Raw genomic sequence first — 20,075 nt, 5'->3', positions numbered from 1 at the left:
CATCACCAACCAGAATTTACAATCTCATTTAAAATTAGAAACCACTGCCCTCCTCCAAAGGCAGAGGCTGTGTTATTCCATGGTATCATTTACAGCACCATTTTTCTCTATATAAATGTTACGTATGTTATGGGTGTGCCTTGTGTATGCATGTACTTCAAAGTAAGTTACTTAATTCTGACCACAACATGCAAAGTTCAAAAATTTCGATCCCCCATTTGTTAAATATCTCTAAGACCCTGAAATTAACACATAGGACTAAAATCTTAGGACAGCAAATTTAGGAGATGAATTCTTAAGCCTAAGGCCCAACAAATTAACAAAACTCATTACCTGAGTAAGATAAAGTCTGTAATCTTGCCGCAATTCTTCTTTTAGTTTATGTTTCTTTTGTTCATAGTCTTCCCCAAGCGGTAAACTTAATCCATAATCAATTCCTAGAAAGAAAACTTCTTAAGAAATGTATTCTATTTTCAAACAAATCTCAATGAGTTCTACCTCCTGGAACAGAGCAGTACGAAGGAACATAGTAGCACTGATTCCAAGACTAGTGTCAGGAAAACACATTTATTTTAAATGTTTTACAGAGTAAAAAATATTTCCCCCACCCATAAGCCCCAGCCATCCAAGTTCTCCTGCCAAAGATAACCAACATCACAGATTGTGACCCCCTTCAAAAATATCCAATGCATCTATAAACAGATACTTAAATATATTCTCATTTTCTCCCCGTGGTTCTGCATTCTTCTGCATCTCACTTTTTCAAGGATAGGAAAACCAAAGAAAAGCTGATTACCTTTACATCTTCACTTAACTTTTTACAGTCATTTCTATAAAAGTTAACACCTATAACAATTTTAAAGTACCTGTTCTTTCTGTCTAGGAAAATTAACTTTTTTTTAACTATACAAAAATACCTTAGCTACAATAGTCCTGACTAAAAATAATTAGGGTTACAAGTGGCTTTGACTGAAATTTTCAAAATCCTTTCTACTTAAACCAACAACTTTTTTTCTCTTTATTTTTTTAATGTTACATTCAAAAAATATGAAGTCCCCATATACTCCCCACCCCCCTCACCCCACTCCTCCACCCTTAACAACCTCCTCCATCATCATTAGACATTCATTGCATTTGCTGAATACATCTCTGAGCACCGCTGCACCTCATGGCCTATGGTCCACACCAGAGCCCACACTCTCCCACAGTCCACCCAGTGGGCCACAGGAGAACATACAATGTCTGGTAACTGTCCCTGCAGTACCACCCAGGACAACTCCAACCCCCAAAAATGCCCCCACATCACATCTCTTCCTCCCACTCCCTACCCCCAGCAGCCACCATGGCCACTTTCTCCACACCAATGCTACATTTTCTTCAATTACTAATTACAATAGTTCATGAATAGAATATCAGTAAGACCACTCTAATCCATTCTCTTCCTCCATCCTGTAGACCCTAGAATGGCCATGTCCACTCCACATCTCTATCAAGAGGGGGCTTAGATTCCACATGGATGCTGGATGCAATTCTCCTGTTTTCAGTTGTAGGCACTCTTGGCTCCCTGGTGTGGTGGTTGACCTTCTTACCTCCATGTTAGCTGAGTAGGGTAAGTCCAATAAACTAGAGTGTAGGAGCTGCAAGTCTGTTGAGGCCCAGGGCCTGGCTATCACATGGTCAGTCCAGAGATTCAGGTCCCCTGGGTATACATTAAACCCCAGCACCAACTACAGTTCCGGTAAAAGTAACAGGAGAGGCTTGTGGGCAAAGATCACATCTGAGTCCAGCTCCGTCACACAGAAACACAAACTCCAAAGTAGGGCCAACTGACATGGCACTGAACTCCATCTGCCATGACCACAGAACCTGTGGGTCTCTGCAGCTCTCAGAAGAACCAATACTTGGGGTTGCATCTACTTTTATCTGTCTCTGGGACTCTGCTCAGGTGCGCATAAAGGCAACCCCTCTGATAACCTCCCGGCTCTTTTTGGATACTCACTGCCATATAAACTCATTTGTCCTTTCCATTTCCCCCTTTTATTCAGGTCAAAAAGCATTTTTAACTCCTGGTATTATATGTAGACTGAGATAGTCTGCTGTAAACCAACAATTAATTTCATATAAATGGGTGTTAATTTTTCAAGAAAAAATTCAATTTTGAGTAGTGTTTCCCTACATAGGTGTTCAAATATCAAATTACATTTTGGGGTGATGAAAATGTTTTAAAATTATATTATGGTAATTGGTGCATAATTATAAATATGTGAAAGATGCAGAATTATAAACTTTAAATGGGTTACCTTTATGGTATGTAAATTATATCTCAATAAAGTTAAAAATCTAATTACATACTTTTCAAATATTTTTATAGTAAAACACTTTATCAAGAAGCACTGAAATCAGATGAGTTGTCTTTGCAGGTTTTTGGAGCACCTCTCCCTTTCTTGAGTACTGCTAGAGAAGACCACAGTATAAAAAAATTATCATTTCTAAACACAATAAATTTTTTTCTTTAGAAATCCAGCTAGAAGGCCTATAGATGCAATACTTCATTTTATGAATTATCATAGATATCACAATTTTTATGCCTTATTCTCCACAATGCAGTTAGATGATGAGAACTTATCATGAAGGTATCACACCACTGATTTATTACATCACTGAAATATTTAAGGGGGAAAAAGGTCAAAGTAATATAGATAGATATAAATGGATGCCTTGATTTTTATGGAATACTAAATTTTACTTTTCACCATAAGCACCATGAAATTCTCTTAATAAACACTCTGGCTTATTTAACTCCTTGCTAATGGAGGATATTGGAGGATTCTTTAGGGACATCTCTCCTTTATGCTCCCAAATCTGTTCAAAATAACCCAAAGCACTTACATCTTTGGAATTTGAAATCATTCTAGAAAAGGTATTCTTTCTTCACAAAGGAACCTAAACTTTTTTATTTTTTAGACTTTATTTTGTTCATTTAATAATTAAAAATATAAACAATAATTTAAAAAATAATCAGGTGAATAAAACAAACATATCTCAATTAAATGTACTGGGTATCATATATTATTTGTCTTTTTGTGTCTGGCTTGCTTTGCTCAACAAAATGTCCTCCAGGTTGATCCACGTTGCCATATGCTTTATGACTTCACTTCTTCTTACAGCTGCATAATATTCATGGTGTGAATACATCACAGTTTAACCAATTCATTGGCTGGTGGACACCTGGGTTGTTTCCAATTTTTGGCAATCATGAATACCACCACTATAAACATAGGTGTGCAGATATCTGTCCATGTCACTGCTCTCAGTTCTTAAGGGTATATACCCAATAGTGGTATTGCTAAGTCACATGGCAAGTCTATATTCAGCTTCACTAAATTCCAAACAGTCCTCCACAGTGGCTGTACCATTCCACATTCCCACCAACAGTGAGTAAGTGTTCTATCTCTCTACATCTCCAACACTTGTAACTCTCTGTCTTTTTAATAGTGGCCATTCTGATAGGTGTGAAATGATATGGTAGTTTTGATTTGCATTTCCCTAATCATTAGTGATGCTGAGCATTTTTTCATGTTTTTTTCCCATTTGTATTTCTTCTTTGGGCAAATGTCTATTCAGATCTTTTGCCCGTTTTTTAATCTTTTTATTGTTGAGTAGTAACATCTCTTTACATATCCTGGATATTAAATCCTTATCTGACATGTGATTTCCAAACATTTTCTCCCATTAAGTCACCTGCCTTTTCACCCTTTTCATAAAGTCCTATAAGGTGCAAAAGTGTTGCATTTTAAGGAGGTCCCATTTATCTATTTTTTTCTTTTAAAACCCTATTTATAAAGTTATAGAATTTAAGCCTAAGGAAATAAATGATTTGGATTCTCACATTCAGAACGGAGCATCACATATGAAAATAAACTATAAAATCCACGAAGGCAAGGTCCATGCTTTATTTGACTTTATAGAGCCTGGAACACAACTTGTATCCAAGAAATGTTTGCTGAAAAAATGAAGGATTGTCTAAGCAGGAGGAAAAAATGAGAAGGGAGAAGAGATTATTCTTAGTACTTCATTTCTGCTTTTAGCAGTCTGCAGAGAGAGTAAGCATAATAACTAGTTACCAAAGTTACATCTCTCTAGTTCACATGGTCACAATGGATGCTCTATTGAGTCAAAGAGAACAAGACAACAGTGCCACATGATGTCCCCCACATGCTCTGCCTTCCTCCACAGGGAACAAGCAATTTCCAACTTTCAGAAAAGTCAAGGGGTTAAAGTGGCTCTTACTACTGTATGTCAGTTCTGCTTGGTGGGTTTAGTAAAAGAATGGAAAGGAAAATGTGATTCATTTTCATTTACAAATTAACTGTACATTCAACTTTATTTAACAAGAATATTTGCTTTTTACTACAGATTCAAATAGTATTTGTAATATTGTCTTAGCAAATAGGTAATAATATATAATGTGTGCTGAATTATTTATAATTCTATTAATTTAAGGTTTAGTCAACAGAAAACACTTTATTTTTGTCATCCAGTACCAACATTTTATGGCATTAGAAGTCAGAGAAATAAAATTAAGAACTGTATGGGGGAAGCAGATGTGGCTCAAGCAACTGAGCTCCTGCCTACTACATGGGAGGTCCCAGGTTCAGTTCCCAGTACCTCTTAAAGAAGACAAGACAGCACAGCGAGCTGGTGCAACAGGCTGGCAAGGCGAGCTGACACAATGAGACATAAGGAGGAAAAACATAATGAGAGTGAAAACAAAGCCGGGAGCAGAGGTGGATCAAGTGATTAGGTGCCTTCCTCCTACACAGGAGGTCCCAGATTTGGTTCCTGGTGCCTCCTAAAAAAAAAGGAAGACACACACAACGAACAGACAAAGCAAATGCAAAAGAGGGGGTGGGAGAAATAAATAAAACCTTTTAAAAAAAAAACATATGGAATTTAAATATTCTAATCATTTTAAGTGATGCACCAATGGCATCCCAATTGACTTAATGAGCTAAGAAATTCGGTGAGACTTACTTATTCAGCAGCTGTCTTCAGATGGTTCTAGTGGCAAGTAAAACATTAGTGTCATTTAGAGTCATGGGAAGTGATGTCACTTCAAGTATAACATCAGTGACCCTAAGATAGTTAGCATTATGCTTCAGAACTACAACTACTACACAAGTATTTGGTTTCTGAAGCAATCACAGGTTAAATAAAAATGCTTAAACCTTAAGTATATAACAAAAAAATTTCATTTGCCTTTTAACACAGCACTCATAATGAACATTGTTTATAAATTCCCACAGAACATTTACTTTCCTCTTTTCATTATTAAATTATCATGAGAAGGTCTTACATAAAACCAGTCAAAGGACAAATTACAGGAATTAATAGCAGGCCTTTACAAAAGCAGGTGGCTTTTCAAGAAATATGACTAACTGGGGAGAATACTCAAGCTTCAGCTATGTGAAGGTATTAATAAAAAGGACTCAGGTGATTTGAACAAACTCAACAAAAGAGGAAGAAAGGTCCAATTTGATTTGTAATAAAATAAGCCTAAGACTAAATATCCTAAAAGGAATAATTAGAAGTACAACTAAAAATAACTGAAAACACCAACATTTCCTTGTCTGCTTTCCAAAATTTTTTACATTAAATGTAATTTTTAGATTAATCTAAACTCTAAAGCTTTGCTGTAATGTAAAATCCTGATGTTGACTCTTATTATTTTTATGACAATATAATTTTTTCTTCCTTATAATTCTTTCCTTTCCAAACTTCTATTATATGCATAATTCTACTTCAAATGGTACAATGAAATTTTTAGAATAGCAGCACATAATTTCTAGTAACGAGTAATATCTCTTTACTTTGGTAAATTGTAATCCTTCCATTTCTAGAATTCCAAAAATAATGAATTCAGAATATGAAAGTGAATCTTGGAGCCTGAAATACTGGTCAATGGCATTACTGATATGAGAGATACAGCCTAGAAATGGTAGATAAGGTCAAGGGTCTGTAAACATAGAAGATGGATTCCCACAGTACCCAGTTTAGAGGTGAGGGAGCTGAAAGGAACCAGAAAAAAAAGACTGAGGTGTATGTCTGGGGTCCCCAAGGCTACCCCCAGGTTTGGTGACTCAGCAGAAGGACTCTCACAGGACACAGAGGCCATTATATTCATGGTTATGATTTATTACAGTGGATGGATACAAAGGAAATTAGCAAAGGGAAAAGGCACAAGAAGCAAAGTCTAGAGGAAACCCTGTGTAAACTTCTTCAAAAGTCCTTCCTCAGCCGAGTCCCACAGGATATACTTAACTCCTTCAGCAACAAGTTGTGACAACGCGTACGAGTGTTGCTATCAGGGAAGCTGTTAGGAGACTCGGTGCTCAAGCTGTTTAGTGGAGATAACTCACATAGGCACCCTTTGTCTGGCACATACCAAAATTCCAAACTCCCAGAAAGCAAGCAGATATTCAACAGAAATCAAATTGCTCATACTAGCAGGTTAAATACAATGAGACACTCTTACCATTTAGGGCAAGTTTTACATAAGTGACAGCAGCCAAGGCCCATCTTTGCAAGCAGGACTCTTTAATGACAGGCAGTGTCAGGCCTGCTATGTTAACAATTCTGCACAAGAAGGAACTCATACAGCAAGAGAAAAACCAAGTGGAAAAAAACACTTCAGGAAGGAAATAATAAGATGTTAAATGGGGAAGCAGATGTGGCTCAAGCAACTGGGCTCCCATCTACCATATACCTCCAGGGTTCGATACCCAGGACCTCCTGGTGAAGACAAGCTGGCCCACGCGTGAGCTGGCCCATGCAGCAAGCTGGCCCACACAGAGTGCTGCCCTGCACAGGACTGCTGACCAAAGCAGAGAGCTGATGCAGCAGGATGACACAACAAAAAGAGACACAGAGACAATAAGAGATGAAGCAGACCAGGAAGCCGAGGTGGCGCCAGAGAATGATCTCCTCTCTCCCAATCCAGAAGGTCCCAGGATCAGTTCCCAGAGCTGCCAAATGAGAATACATGCAGACAAAGAAGAACACATAGCGAATAGACAGAGAAAGCAAACAATGGAGGGAGTGGGGAGAAACAAATCTTAAAAAAAAAAAAAAAGACATTAAATGGAGCAAATAGTTGAAAAAGTTGAGATATGAGAACTAACCATCAAATGTAGCTATGTCAGGGGTATTACTGGCCTTAAAATCTGTGTGGGGGGAAACGGACTTTGGCCCAGTGGTTAGGGCGTCCGTCTACCATATGGGAGGTCCGCGGTTCAAACCCCGGGCCTCCTTGACCCGTGTGGAGTTGGCCATGCGCAGTGCTGATGCGCGCAAGGAGTGCCGTGCCACGCAAGGGTGTCCCCCGCGTGGGGGAGCCCCCACGCGCAAGGAATGCGCCCGTGAGGAAAGCCGCCCAGCGTGAAAAAGAAAGTGCAGCCTGCCCAGGAATGGCGCCGCCCATACTTCCTGTGCCGCTGACGGCAACAGAAGCGGACAAAGAAACAAAAGCAGACAAAGAAACAAGACGCAGCAAATAGACACCAAGAACAGACAACCAGGGGAGGGGGGGAAATTAAATAAATAAATAAATCTTTAAAAAAAAAAAAATCTGTGTGGGTGGAGCAGTGTAAAAAAGAGCATAACTGGAATAGGTTTAAGAGACTGAGGAAAGAGGAATTGGAGACAGTGCTATAAGGCAACACTTTTGAAGCGTTTTGCCATAAAGGAGAACCAAGAAATGGGCAGTAGCTGGAGAAATATAAAGAATTGATTTTTATTTTAAAGAACTGTAACTGAAGTTTATCATTAATACATGAACATAAACAGTAGGTATATAGTGAAAGTTATGAACTTACAAAACAAAGATGTATATCATATTACAGAACTCCCACACATCACCCCACCACCACCTTGCATTGTTGTTAAACATTTCTTATGAACTACGAAAGAGCATCGTCAAAATATTAATACTAACTATAGCCAGCCCATCTCTTACATGGTGTATATTCCCCCAATGCACCCAATTATTAACCTGTATTAGTATTATATATTTGTTATCGTTCATAAGAGAACATTCTCATATATGTTCTGTTAACCACAGTCTGTCATCCACAACAGGATTCACTATGTTATTCAGTCCAATGTTTTGTACAATCCATTCAAAATGTATACTCAGAGGCTCTCATTTTCATCATATTAGGTTGGTGCAAAAGGAACTGCGGTTTCAGACTGTGAATTTTAAATCATTATTAACTGGGCTCTAACATATCTTTATTAATCAAAATAGGAACCATTATAATCAACACATTTTTGCCAATGAAAAATAAGTTTGTTCATTCCCACAGCATAAAAATCTGTGCTATGGGATTCAACAAACTCTTGGAAAGCATTTTCTGCCTCCAGCTGGTTGTGGAAGCATTTTGCCCTGCAAAAAGTGGTAGTTGGTTGGCAAGAGGTCAGGCTGAACACAGTGGATGAGGCAAAACTTCATAGCCCAACTCGTTCAACTTTTGAAGCACTGGTTGTGCGACATGCAGTCAGGTGCTATCAAGGAGAATTGGGCCCTTTCTGTTGACCAATGCCAACTGCACACGTTGCAGTTTTCAGTGCATCTCATCCATTTGCTAAGCAAACTTCTCAGATGTTACAGTTTTGCCGGGATTAAGAGAGCTGTAGTGGATCAGACTGACAGCAGACCACCAAACAGTGACTATGACTTTTTTTGGTACAGGTTTGGCTTTGGAAAGTGCTTTGGAGCTTCTTCTCAGTACAACCACTCAGCTGGCCATCGCAGTTATCACATAAAATCCACTTTTTGTCGTACGTCACAATCCAACTGAGAAATGGTTCATTGCTATTGCTCAGAATAAGAGAAGATGATACTTCAAAATGACGATTTTTTTTATTTTCTGTCAGCTCACGAGGCACCCGCTTACCGAGCTTTCTCACCTTTCCAATTTGCTTCAAATGCCAAATGACTGTAGAAGGGTCAACATTGAGTTGTTTGACAACTTTTCGTGTAGTTTAAGAGGATCAGTTTTGACGACTGCTCTCAATTGGTCCTTGTCAACTTCCTATGGCTGGCCACTATGCTCCTCATCTTCAAGGCTCCTGTCTCCTTTGCAAAACTTCTTGAACCACCACTGCACTGTATACTCATTAGCAGTTCCTGGGCCAAATGTGATTGATGTTATGCATTGTTTCCACTGCTTTATGACCTATTTTGAACTCAAATAAGAAAATCACTCAAATCTGCTTTTTATCTAATATCATTTCCATAATCTAAAATAAATACAAAATAAACAGCAAGTAATAAGTCATTAGCAAAAAAACAAAGCGAGAAAAGCATATTTAAGTGATGTATAACATAACCACATTTATTAAAGAATATATACCAATATCAAAAGGCAAATTTCAACAATGCAAACCTGCAATTACTTCTGCACCAGCCTTACAGAATTGTGCTATCACTTCAGTCAATTTTAGAATATTTTCATTACTCTAAAGGGAACATGACATGACAATCTGAAATTATTTTATGAACCCCAAAAAGAAAAAAGATTGTTTCTGAACTAATCCATTCCTGTGGGTGTGAGACTGTTTTGATTGGAGTACATCAGTGAAGCGTAACTCATTTTGAGTCTCGACCCTCTTGCTAGGTCTAATATAAACGGACACACAGAGAGAAAGGAAGCTGCCATACTGATCCTGCCACGTGAGAAAGAAGACTGCAGGAAAACAGAGAAATCCCGAGAGGTGGAGAGAGGTCCCAGAGTCTGGAAGCCAAGATGCAATTTAGAAAAAGCACATCTGTTGGTGCCTTGATTTGGACATTTTGTGCCCTTGGAACTGTAAGCTTTTACCCCAAATAAATCCCCACTCTAAGAGCCAACATATTTCTGGTACTTTGCATCGGCAGCCCTGTGACAAACTAAGACACCCCTTATACTAACTCTTGATGTGCTTTAGAACTGACATAATATCTTCTTTGCCATTGCTACAAAAATATTACAATATATACTGTTAACTAACATCCGTAAGTTATATTAATTGTAATTTTCCAATGTATCATTATATTAACATTTTGTAAAAGAACATTCTTGTATTTATACTATTAACCACAATCATCATCCACCACGAAAATCATATTATAAGTCTCTAGTTTATTCTCTAGGTTCCTTTCAATTGACATTTACATCCACAGACTATCCCTTTCAGCCACAATCACATTTATTAACCAGCAGTGTTATACTCACTATAATGTGTTACCATCAACTCTAATCATTTCTATACTTTCACAATAAACTTTATTAAAAATTCTACATAAACATCAGTTCCCATTCTCAACCCACGTTCCATCTCCTAGTAATCTATACTCTTTACAGTTTACCTCCATGATTTTACACATAGGATTTAGGTTCACATTAGTGAGACCATACAATATTTGTCCTTTTGTGACTGGCTTATTTCACTCAGCATAATGTCCTCAAGGTTCATCCATGCTGTGTTTCAATGTCCTTTCTTCTTACAGCTGAATAATACTCTGTTGTATGTATATACCACATTTGGTTTATCCATTCATCAGTTGATGGACACTTAGGCCATTTCCATATTTTAGCAATTGTGAATAATGCTACTATGAACATTGGTGTGCAAATGTCAGTTCATGTCCTTCTTCCAGTTCTTCTGAATATATTCCTAGTAGCACGACTGCCAGATCATACAGCAGTTCTATGTTCAGCTTCTTGAGGTACTGCCAAACTGTTTTCCACAGGACTGCACCATTCTACATTCCTGCCAATGAAGGAGGGTTCCTATTTCTCCACACCCTCTCCAGCATTTGTAGTTTTCTGTATTTATAATGGATTTATGTATTTATACATATATTTATACATGTATTTATATTTATACATATATTTATATTTATACATATATTTATACATGTATATATATTTATACATATATTTATACATATATTTATACATGTATTTATAAGGTGTGAAATTGTATCTCATCGTAATTTTTATCCTCCTTTTCCCTAACAGGTTTTTGCCCAACTGTATTTTTTCTTTGGAAATATGTCTACTAAAGTCTTTTGGCCATTTTTTATTGGGTTGCTTGTCCTTTTATTGCTGAGTTTTATGATCTTTTTATATAACATGGATACCAAACGCTTATCAGGTATGTGGTTTCCAAATACTTTCTTCCATTGAGTAGGCTGCCTTTTTACCTTCTTGACAAAGTCTTTTGCAAAACAAGTGTTTATTTTGAGGAGGTCCCATTTATCTATTTTTTCTCTCATTGCACTCTGAGTATAAAGTTTAAGAAACTACTGCCTACCACAAGATCTTGAAGATATTTCCCTACATTTTCTTCTAGGAGTGTTAGGGTTGTAGCATTTATATTTAGGTACTTGATCCATTTGGAGTTATTTTTTGTATAAGGTGTGAGATAAGGGTACCCTTTCTTTCTTTTGGATATAGAAACCCAGTTATCCCAGCACCATTTGTTCAAGGTCCAACTGGGTGGGCTTGACAGCCTTGTCAAAAAATCACTTGACCATAAACGTGAGGGTCTATTTCTGAGTTCTCAATTCAGTTCCATTAGTCAATATGCCTGTCTTTATACCTTTATACCAGTACCATGCTGTTTTTACAACTGTAACTAAGTAGTATGATTTAATGTCAGGAAGTGAGAGTCCTCCAACTTCTTTTGTTTTTTTAAGGCATTTTTGGCTATTTGGAGCCTCTTATGCTTTCAAATAAATTTGATGATTAGCTTTTCCATTTCTGCAAAAAAGTCTTTTGGGATTTGTATTGTAATTGTGTTGAGTCAGTAAATCAATTTCTGCAGAAATGACATCTCAACAATAGTCATCCAAAACATGAACAAAGAATGTCCTTCCATTTATTTAGGTCTCTTTGGTTTCTTTTACCAAAGTTTTGTAGTTTTCTAAATACAGGTCCTTTTTGTCTTGGTTAAGTTTATTCCTGAATATATGATTCAGTTATTATAAACAGAATTTTTTTACTTCCTCACAAATTGCTTATTAGTAATTAGAAACGTGTATTAATATTGTGTCCTGACACTTGGCTGAACTCGTTTATTAGTTCTAGTATCTTTGCTATGGATTTTTTGAGATTTTCTGCATAGACGGTCAGGTCAGCAGTGAATAGTGAAAGTTTTACATCTTCATTTTCTATTTGGGTGCCTTTTATTTCTTTTTCTTGCCTAATTGCTCTAGCTAAATCTTTTGTACAATATGGAATCAACAGTGCTGACACTGAGAATCTCTGTCTTGTTCCCAATCTCAGTGGGAAAGCTTTCAGTCTTTCACAATTGAGTACAATATTACCTATGGGTTTGTGGTTTTTTTTGTTTGTTTTGTTTTTAATTCTTTTTTTTTTTATATTACATTCAAAAAATATAAGGTCCCCATGTACCCCCCATCCCCTCACGCCACTACTTCCCCCATTGCAACATTCTCCTCCATCATCATGACACATTCATTGCATTTGGTGAATACATCTCTGAGCATCGCTGCACCTCATGGTCAATGGTCCACATCACAGCCACACTCTCCCACGTTCCATCCAGTGGGCCATGGGAGGACTTACAATGTCTGGTAATTGTCCCTGCAGCACCACCCAGGACAACTCCAAAGTCCCGAAAACACCTCCACATCTCATCTCTTCCTCCCATTCCCCACACCCAGCAGCCACCACGGCCACTTTTTCCACACCAATGCCACATTTTCTTCAATTACTAACCACAATAGTTCATGAATAGAGTTTCAATTAGTCCACTCTAATCCATATTCTATTCCTCCATCCTGTGGACCTTGGATTGGTTGTGTCCATTCCACATCCATGTCAAGAGGGGGCTTAGAGGGAAACGGACTTGGCCCAGTTGTTAGGGCGTCCGTCTACCACATGGGAGGTCCAAGGTTCAAACCCCAGGCCTCCTTGACCCGTGTGGAGCTGGCCCATGCGCAGTGCTGATGCGCGCAAGGAGTGCCGCGCCACGCAGGGGTGTCCCCCGCGTAGGGGAGCCCCACGCGCAAGGAACGCACCCCGCAAGGAGAGCAGCCCAGGGCGAAAGAAAGTGCAGCCTGCCCAGGAATGGTGCCGCCCACACTTCCCATGCCGCTGAGGACAACAGAAGTGGACAAAGAAACAAGACACAGCAAACAGACACAGAGAACAGTCAACCAGGGGAGGGGGGGAGTTAAATAAATAAAATAAATCTTTAAAAAAAAAAAAAAGAGGGGGCTTAGATTCCACATGGAAACTGGATGCAATCCCTGTGCTTTCAGTTGTAGGCACTCTTGGCTCCATGGTGTCGTGGTTGACATTCTTCACCTCCATGTTAGCTGAGTGGGGTAAGTCCAATAAACCACAGTGTAGGAGCTGAAGTCTGTTCCTGTGGGTTTTTCATGTATGTACTTTACCATGTTGAGAAAGCCTCTTTCTATTTCTATCTTTTGGAGTGTTTTTATCAAGAAAGGATGCTATATTTTGTCAAAAGCCTTTTCTGCATCAATGAAGACAATAGTGATTTTTCTTCTATGATTTACTAATGTGGTTTATTACACTAATGGATTTTCTTGTGCTGAACCACCCTTGCATACCTGGGATAAAACCCACGTGATCATGGTGTATAATTCTTTTAATGAGCTTTTGAATTTGGTTTGCAAGTATTTTGTTGAAGGTTTTTGCATCTATATTCATTAGAGATATTGGTCTGTACTTTTCTTTTAACATAGTAGCTTTACCTGGTTTTGGTATGAAGGTGATATTGGCTTCATAGTATGAGTTTGGTAATGTTCCTTCCTGTTTAATTTTTTTGGAAAAGCTTGTGCAAAACTAGTATTAGGTCATCTCTGATGACTGGTAGAATTCACCTGTAAAGCCATCAGGTCCTGGACTTTTCATTATGGCAAGATTTTTTAAGCCTGTTTCATTCTATTCACTTGTGACTGGTTTCATGAGGTTTCTATTTCTTCTAGGGTCAGTGTAGGTTGTTTGTGTGTTTCTACAAATTTGTTCATCTTGTCTACATTGTCTAATTTGTTGGCACACAGATGTTCATAGTATCCTCTTACTTATTTCTGCAGAATCAGTGATAATGTCCTCCCTCTCATTTCTGATTTATATGCATATTCTTTTTTGTCAGTCTAGCTAAGGGTTTGTTAATTTTGTTGTTCTCAAGGAGCCAACTTTTGGTTTTGTTGATTCTTATTTCTGTTTTCAATTTCATTTATTTCTGCTCTGATCTTTATTATTTCTTTCCTTCAGATTGGTTTGGAATTAGTTTGCTCTTCTTTTTCTATTTTCTCCAAGTACGCACTTTTTTTTTTTTAAAGATTTATTTTTATTTAATTCCCCTCCCCTCCCCTGGTTGTCTGTTTTCTGTGTCTTTTTGCTGCATCTTGTTTCTTTGTCCGCTTCTGTTGTCGTCAGCGGCATGGGAAGTGTGGGCAGCGCCATTCCTCAGCAGGCTGCTCCCTCCTTCGCGCTGGGCGGCTCTCCTTATGGGTACACTCCTTGTGCGTGGGGCTCCCCTACGCGGGCGACACCCGTGTGGCACGGCACTCCTTGCGCGCATCAGCACTGCACATGGGCCAGCTCCACATGGGTCAAGGAGGCCCAGGGTTTGAACCGCAGACCTCCCATGTGGTAGACGGACGCCCTAACCACTGGGCCAAAGTCCGTTTCCCTCCAAATATGCACTTAAGACTTTGATTTTAGCTCTTCTTTTTAATATAAGTATTGAGAGCTATAAATTTTCCTCTCAGCAGTCTTTGCTCTATTCTATAGGTTTTGCTATTTTATGTTCCTGTTTTCATTAATCTCTGGAGATATTTACTGATATCTCTTGCAAGTTCTTCTTTGACCCACTGATTATTTAAGAGTATGTTGTTTAGTCTCCATATTTTTAATTTTTCATTTTTCATTATTGGTTTCTATCTTCATTGCATTATGAGCAGAGAAAATGCTTTGTACAATTCAATCTTTTTCAATTTATTGAGACCTGTCTTATGATCCAACGTACAGTTTATATTGGAGAAAGATCCATGAACACTTAAAAATAATGTACAGGGTGCTGTTCTGGAGTGTAATGCTCTATAAAAGTTCATTTATCATATTATTCAAGCTATTTCCTTACTTAACCTCTATCCAGATGTTCTCCTGAGAATGGTGTATTGAAGTCTCCAAATATTATCAAAGCGACGTCTATTTCTCCCTTCAGTTTCGCCAGTATGTGCCCTTGTTTACTTTCAAGCTATAGTACTCCCTTAAGTATCTTTTATAATTTTGGTATTTTGGTAACATATTCTATTCATTTTTGTTTGTCTACGAAAACTTTAAACTCACCCTCATTTCTGAAGGACAGTTTTGCTGGATACAAAATTCTTGGCTGGCAGTTTTTCTCTTTTGTATGTTAAATACATTATACCACTTTCTTCTTGCCTCCTTGGTTTCTGATGAGAGATTGGCACTCAATCTTACTGAGGTTCCACTGTATGCTTTTCTCTTGCTGCTTTCAGAATCCTCTCTGATCTCTCTGATATTTGCCATTCTGAATAGTAGGTGTCTCAGAGTATGTATATTTGGATTTATTTTGTTTGGATATTTCTTTCGTAAGGGTTGGGAAATTTTCAGTCATTATCCTCAAATATTATTACTACCCCTTTTCCATTCTCTTCTCCTTCAGGGACAACAATAACACTTACATTTGTGTGTTTTGTGTTGTCATTCAATTCCCTGAGACCTTGCTCCATTTTTTAAATTCTCTTCTTTCTATTCTCTTGTCTTTTCAAGTTCAGATGTTTGGTCCTCCAATTCAATAATTCTGTCCCTCACCCATTCAAATCTGCTGTTATATGCCTCTTACGCATTTTTTTCCCACTTTTTAACAAATCAATTTTATTGATATGTTATAGTTTACACTCCATTTGGTAAGTTATGGCAGGAAAATATAATGCATTGCATCTGTTCCTGCAGTATCATTCAGGACAACTACAAGTCTCAAAAATTCCCCAGTGTTACACCTTTTTTCCCTCTCCCTGCCTTCTACGACTCTACTCGCCACTGTCTCCACATCAGTGATATACGTCTAATGCACTGACTGTTCCCACATCAGTGATATACATCTAATGACTGACTAATCTTCTCCTTTGCATGGGCCATAGACTCTTGTTTCTTTATGTTTTGTAGTCTTCTGTTACAACCTTGACATTTTGATATGTTAATGTGTTATCTCTGGAATTTAGCCTCTGAGGCACCTATTTCATAAATACATATTTAAAGAATAGCCTATAGACAAAATCAGAGTTCCTGCCTAGTCTTTTTCTGTGTGGATCTTAATCCTGGGCATGCTCACATTGCCCTAGGAGTTCCATCATTTATGTAGATACAAATTTCCCCTTTTTCCAGGAAATTGATTACTTATGATACTGGACACTGTACTGAACGTCCTCCAGCCAGCAAATCTTTGTGCTAGGCAGCTGTGATTTGACTGTTCTACAGCATTCTGAAGGAAAGACCTGTGAGGTACCTCTACATGCAGGGCAAGTTTTGGGACAGTGAGCATGCAACAAGTGTCCTTGTTCATTCCTTCAGGCTGTCACCAGGCAGACTGGCAGAGATATACATACTCCCAGTATGGACATGAGAGGATTACTCTACTCCCTCCAGAACTGATATTAGGGACCTGATCTAAGAGCATAGGCAGCTCCACACTAAACTGGGGATGGGTTTAGGAAGGACTAGTAAGGGTTCCATGAGTGCCTATTGTTTTTGATTACATATTTTTTTCTTTTGTTTTTTTTAAAGATACATAGACTACACAAAACATTACATTAAAAACTATGAGATTCCCATATACCCCTCTCACCAACCCCCACTCCTCCCACATCAACAACCTCTTTCATCAGTGTGGCATATTTATTGCATCTGATGAATACATTTTGGAACACTGCTACACTGCATGTACAATACTTTGGCTGTCTCTGAGATTCCGCTGAGACATGCGTAAGTGCAACCCCTCTGATGACCTCCTGACTCATTTTGAAGTGTCTTAGCCATATAAACTCATTTGTCCTTACCATTCCCCTTTTTTATCCAAGGTCTTTTTCTAGTTGCATCACCGGCTCGTGCTTGGTAGTAATCTCCTGGCACCAGGGAGGCTCATCCCCAGGAGTCATGTCCCACGCTGGGGGGGAAGATAATGCATTTACATGCTGAGTTTGGTTTAGAATGGCCACATGTCCACTCTCACAGCCAAATTCATCATGTAGATGCAGTGCATTCCCCCCAGCGAGGGACATGACACCAGGGGATGAGCCTCCCTGGCACCGAGGGACCACTACCACATACCAGCTGAAGATACAACTAGAAAATGACCTTGAATTAAAGGTTCAATACGGATCAGCAGAATATCCCTGTCTACATATAATAACATGACTTCAGAATGCTGATTGACCTAATGTAAGGGGGAAATGGAAAGGAGAAATGAGATTATAAGGCTGTGAGTCTCTAAAAAAGAGTCTGGAGGTTGTCAGAAGGAATCCCCTTGTGCACAACTGAGCAGAGTCTGAGAGACAGACAAAGTAGATACAACCCCAGGTATTGGTTCTTTTGAGGGATAAAGAGACCCACGGGTTCTATGGTCATGCAGATGGGGTTCACTGTCATGGCAGATGGCCCTTCTTCAGAGCCTGTGTTTCTGCGTGATGGAATTGGACTCAGAGGGGATCTCTTTTCACAAGACTTCCATGCTACTTTATAGGAATTGTAATAGGTGCTGGGGTTTAAGATATATTTAGGGGATTTGAATCTCTGGACTGATAATATGACACCCAGGCCCAGAGCCTCAACAGACTTCAGCTCCTACACTTTGATTTATTGGACTTACCCCACTCAGCTAACATGAAGTTGAAGAAGGTCAACCACCACACCATGGAGTCTAGAGTGTCTACAACTGAAAGCAGGAGGAGTGAATCCAGTATCCATGTGGAATCTAAGCCCCCACTTGACATAGATGTGCAATGGACACAACCAATCCAATGTCCACAGAGAAAATGTGGAATGGGTGTGGGAAGGTAGCCATGGTGGCTGCTGGGTTTGGGGAATGGGAGGAAGAGATGAGAGGTGGAGCCGGTTACGGGACGTCAAGTTGTCCTGGGTGGTGTTTCACGGACAACTACGGGACATTGTAGATCCCCCCAGGGCCCACTGGATGGAACGTGGGAGACTGTGGGCTATGATGTGGATCATTGACTATGGGGTGCAGTGATGCTCAGAGATGTTCTTACCAGGTGCAATGGATATGTCACGATAATGGGAGCAAGTGTTGCTGTGGGGGGAGTGGGGGGTGGGGGCGGTGGGGTTAAATGGGACCTCATATTTTTTTAATGTAATTTTTAAAAATAAATAATTTAAAAAAAAAAAAAAAAAAAGAATGGCCACATGTGATCAACATGGAGGATCTCAGGGGATAACTCTTAAGCACCCTACAGCTCTATGCCCAGTTGAAATTTCAGGCATACAGGCTCATAAGCATAGTCATTAGTACCCAGGGCCCATCACTAGGCCATCCTTCTTCACTGATCTTTGCCCGTGCACTTAGCAGATTCGCTGTTGTTCCATTGGGGAATGTGACAGAGCTCCCTAGGATGGGAACTCAGCTCTCCTTCAGTTATCATGTGTTGTGTTGTTGGGGGGAGTTTTCGTGGGGAGTAGGTGAACATGGCAAATTGTCAGGTACGTGGTTCAAAATATAATGTTTAGAAAACTCTTTAGAAAATGTAACAGGGAAGGGTTACTGGTTTGAGGTATTTGACAGGGGGCATCTGGCAGAGGGTGCACCTGGAGCAGGCTTCTAGAGAGTGTGAGAGTATTCATCTTGTCACAGTGTGTTATACAAGTGGGTAGAGACCCATACAATGAGTGGGAAGGTGTTGTACCCCCATCCTGGGAGGCCTAATGTTCCCAAACAGAGGGGAGGGTGCCTACTGTTTTCAAGTTGTATTTTTCTTGGTTCAATGTTTGCTCTGCAATCTTTTAACTGTTTTCTGGAGCTTTGAGAAAGATGTTTCCATCATTTCTTGCTCATTGTTCAAATCTTCTGTGGGGAGATGGAGGCCTGCAAAATCTTTTTCCACCATCCTGATCAGGGTGATGGCATGTATATTTAAAGTTGTAGTGGGTAATAATTGACTACCTATGAAAAGTTCACTGGCCCATAATTGGTACACAGTAAATATTAATTTCCCTTATTTTAATAAATATTTTAAACTTGGGTTCTTCCTTTTTGAAACTACATTAAAAATTTAAGAATTTTTCTTTGATCATTAAACTGATACAATAGTTTGAGTCTAGCATAAAGACAATAACTTCCACCTTCTCCCCCTCCCTGCCCGCCCACCCACCCCAGTTGTCTGTTCTCTGTGTCTATTTGCTGCGTCTTCTTTGTCTGCTTCTTCGTCTGCTTCTGTTGTTCTCAGCAGCACGGGAATCTGTGTTTCTTTTTGTTGCATCATCTTGCTGTGTCAGCTCTCCGTGTGGGTGGCGCCATTTCTGGGCAGGCTGCACTTTCTTTCACACTGGGAGGCTCTCCTTACAGGGTGCACTCCTTGCACGTGGGGCTCCCCTGTGCGGGGACACCCCTGCGTGGCAGGGCACTCCTTGCACACGTCAGCAATGCACGTGGGCCAGCTCCACACGGGTCAAGGAGGCCCGGGGTTTGAACCGCAGACCTCCCATGTGGTAGACGGACACCCTAACCACTGGGCCAAGTCCACTTCCCCCATCTGATCTTAGTCCTTCCTTCTACTTATTCTTCCTTCACTTCCTGAATGACCTTCACTGGCTTTATTTATTGTCAGTGTGTTCATGACTTCTAACTTTCTATCCTGATCCCAGCCTCTTTTTTGAACTCAAAGAAATCCTGAATAACTGTACTTACTTGGATATTTTGGGTTCAAAATCAACACACAAAAGTAACATATTTCTCTCAGGTTTTCTGATGCTTCCTATCTAAGCGAGCTATCA

General features: G+C 39.3%; 1 protein-coding gene across 11 annotated transcripts in view; it reads right to left on the bottom strand.

Annotated features, from left to right (window-relative positions):
- The window catches only part of CSPP1 (centrosome and spindle pole associated protein 1), a 139,916-nt gene that overhangs the window by 96,838 nt on the left and 23,003 nt on the right, over positions 1–20,075 (bottom strand). For all 11 annotated transcript variants that reach the window (XR_009180416.2, XM_071207842.1, XM_012520681.4 and 8 more), the window contains exon 4: positions 334–437. Coding sequence is in view for 10 of the 11 variants with exons in the window: in XM_071207842.1 (XP_071063943.1) it covers positions 334–437 (104 nt within the window). In the remaining variant the exon portion in view is untranslated. The remainder of the gene's footprint in view (positions 1–333; positions 438–20,075) is intronic.

This window comes from Dasypus novemcinctus, chromosome 14 (genome assembly GCF_030445035.2).
Source record: "Dasypus novemcinctus isolate mDasNov1 chromosome 14, mDasNov1.1.hap2, whole genome shotgun sequence".
NCBI lineage: Eukaryota > Metazoa > Chordata > Mammalia > Cingulata > Dasypodidae > Dasypus > Dasypus novemcinctus.
The sequence above is the reverse complement of the archived record's forward strand: the minus strand, read 5'-3'. Positions and strand labels throughout refer to the sequence as shown.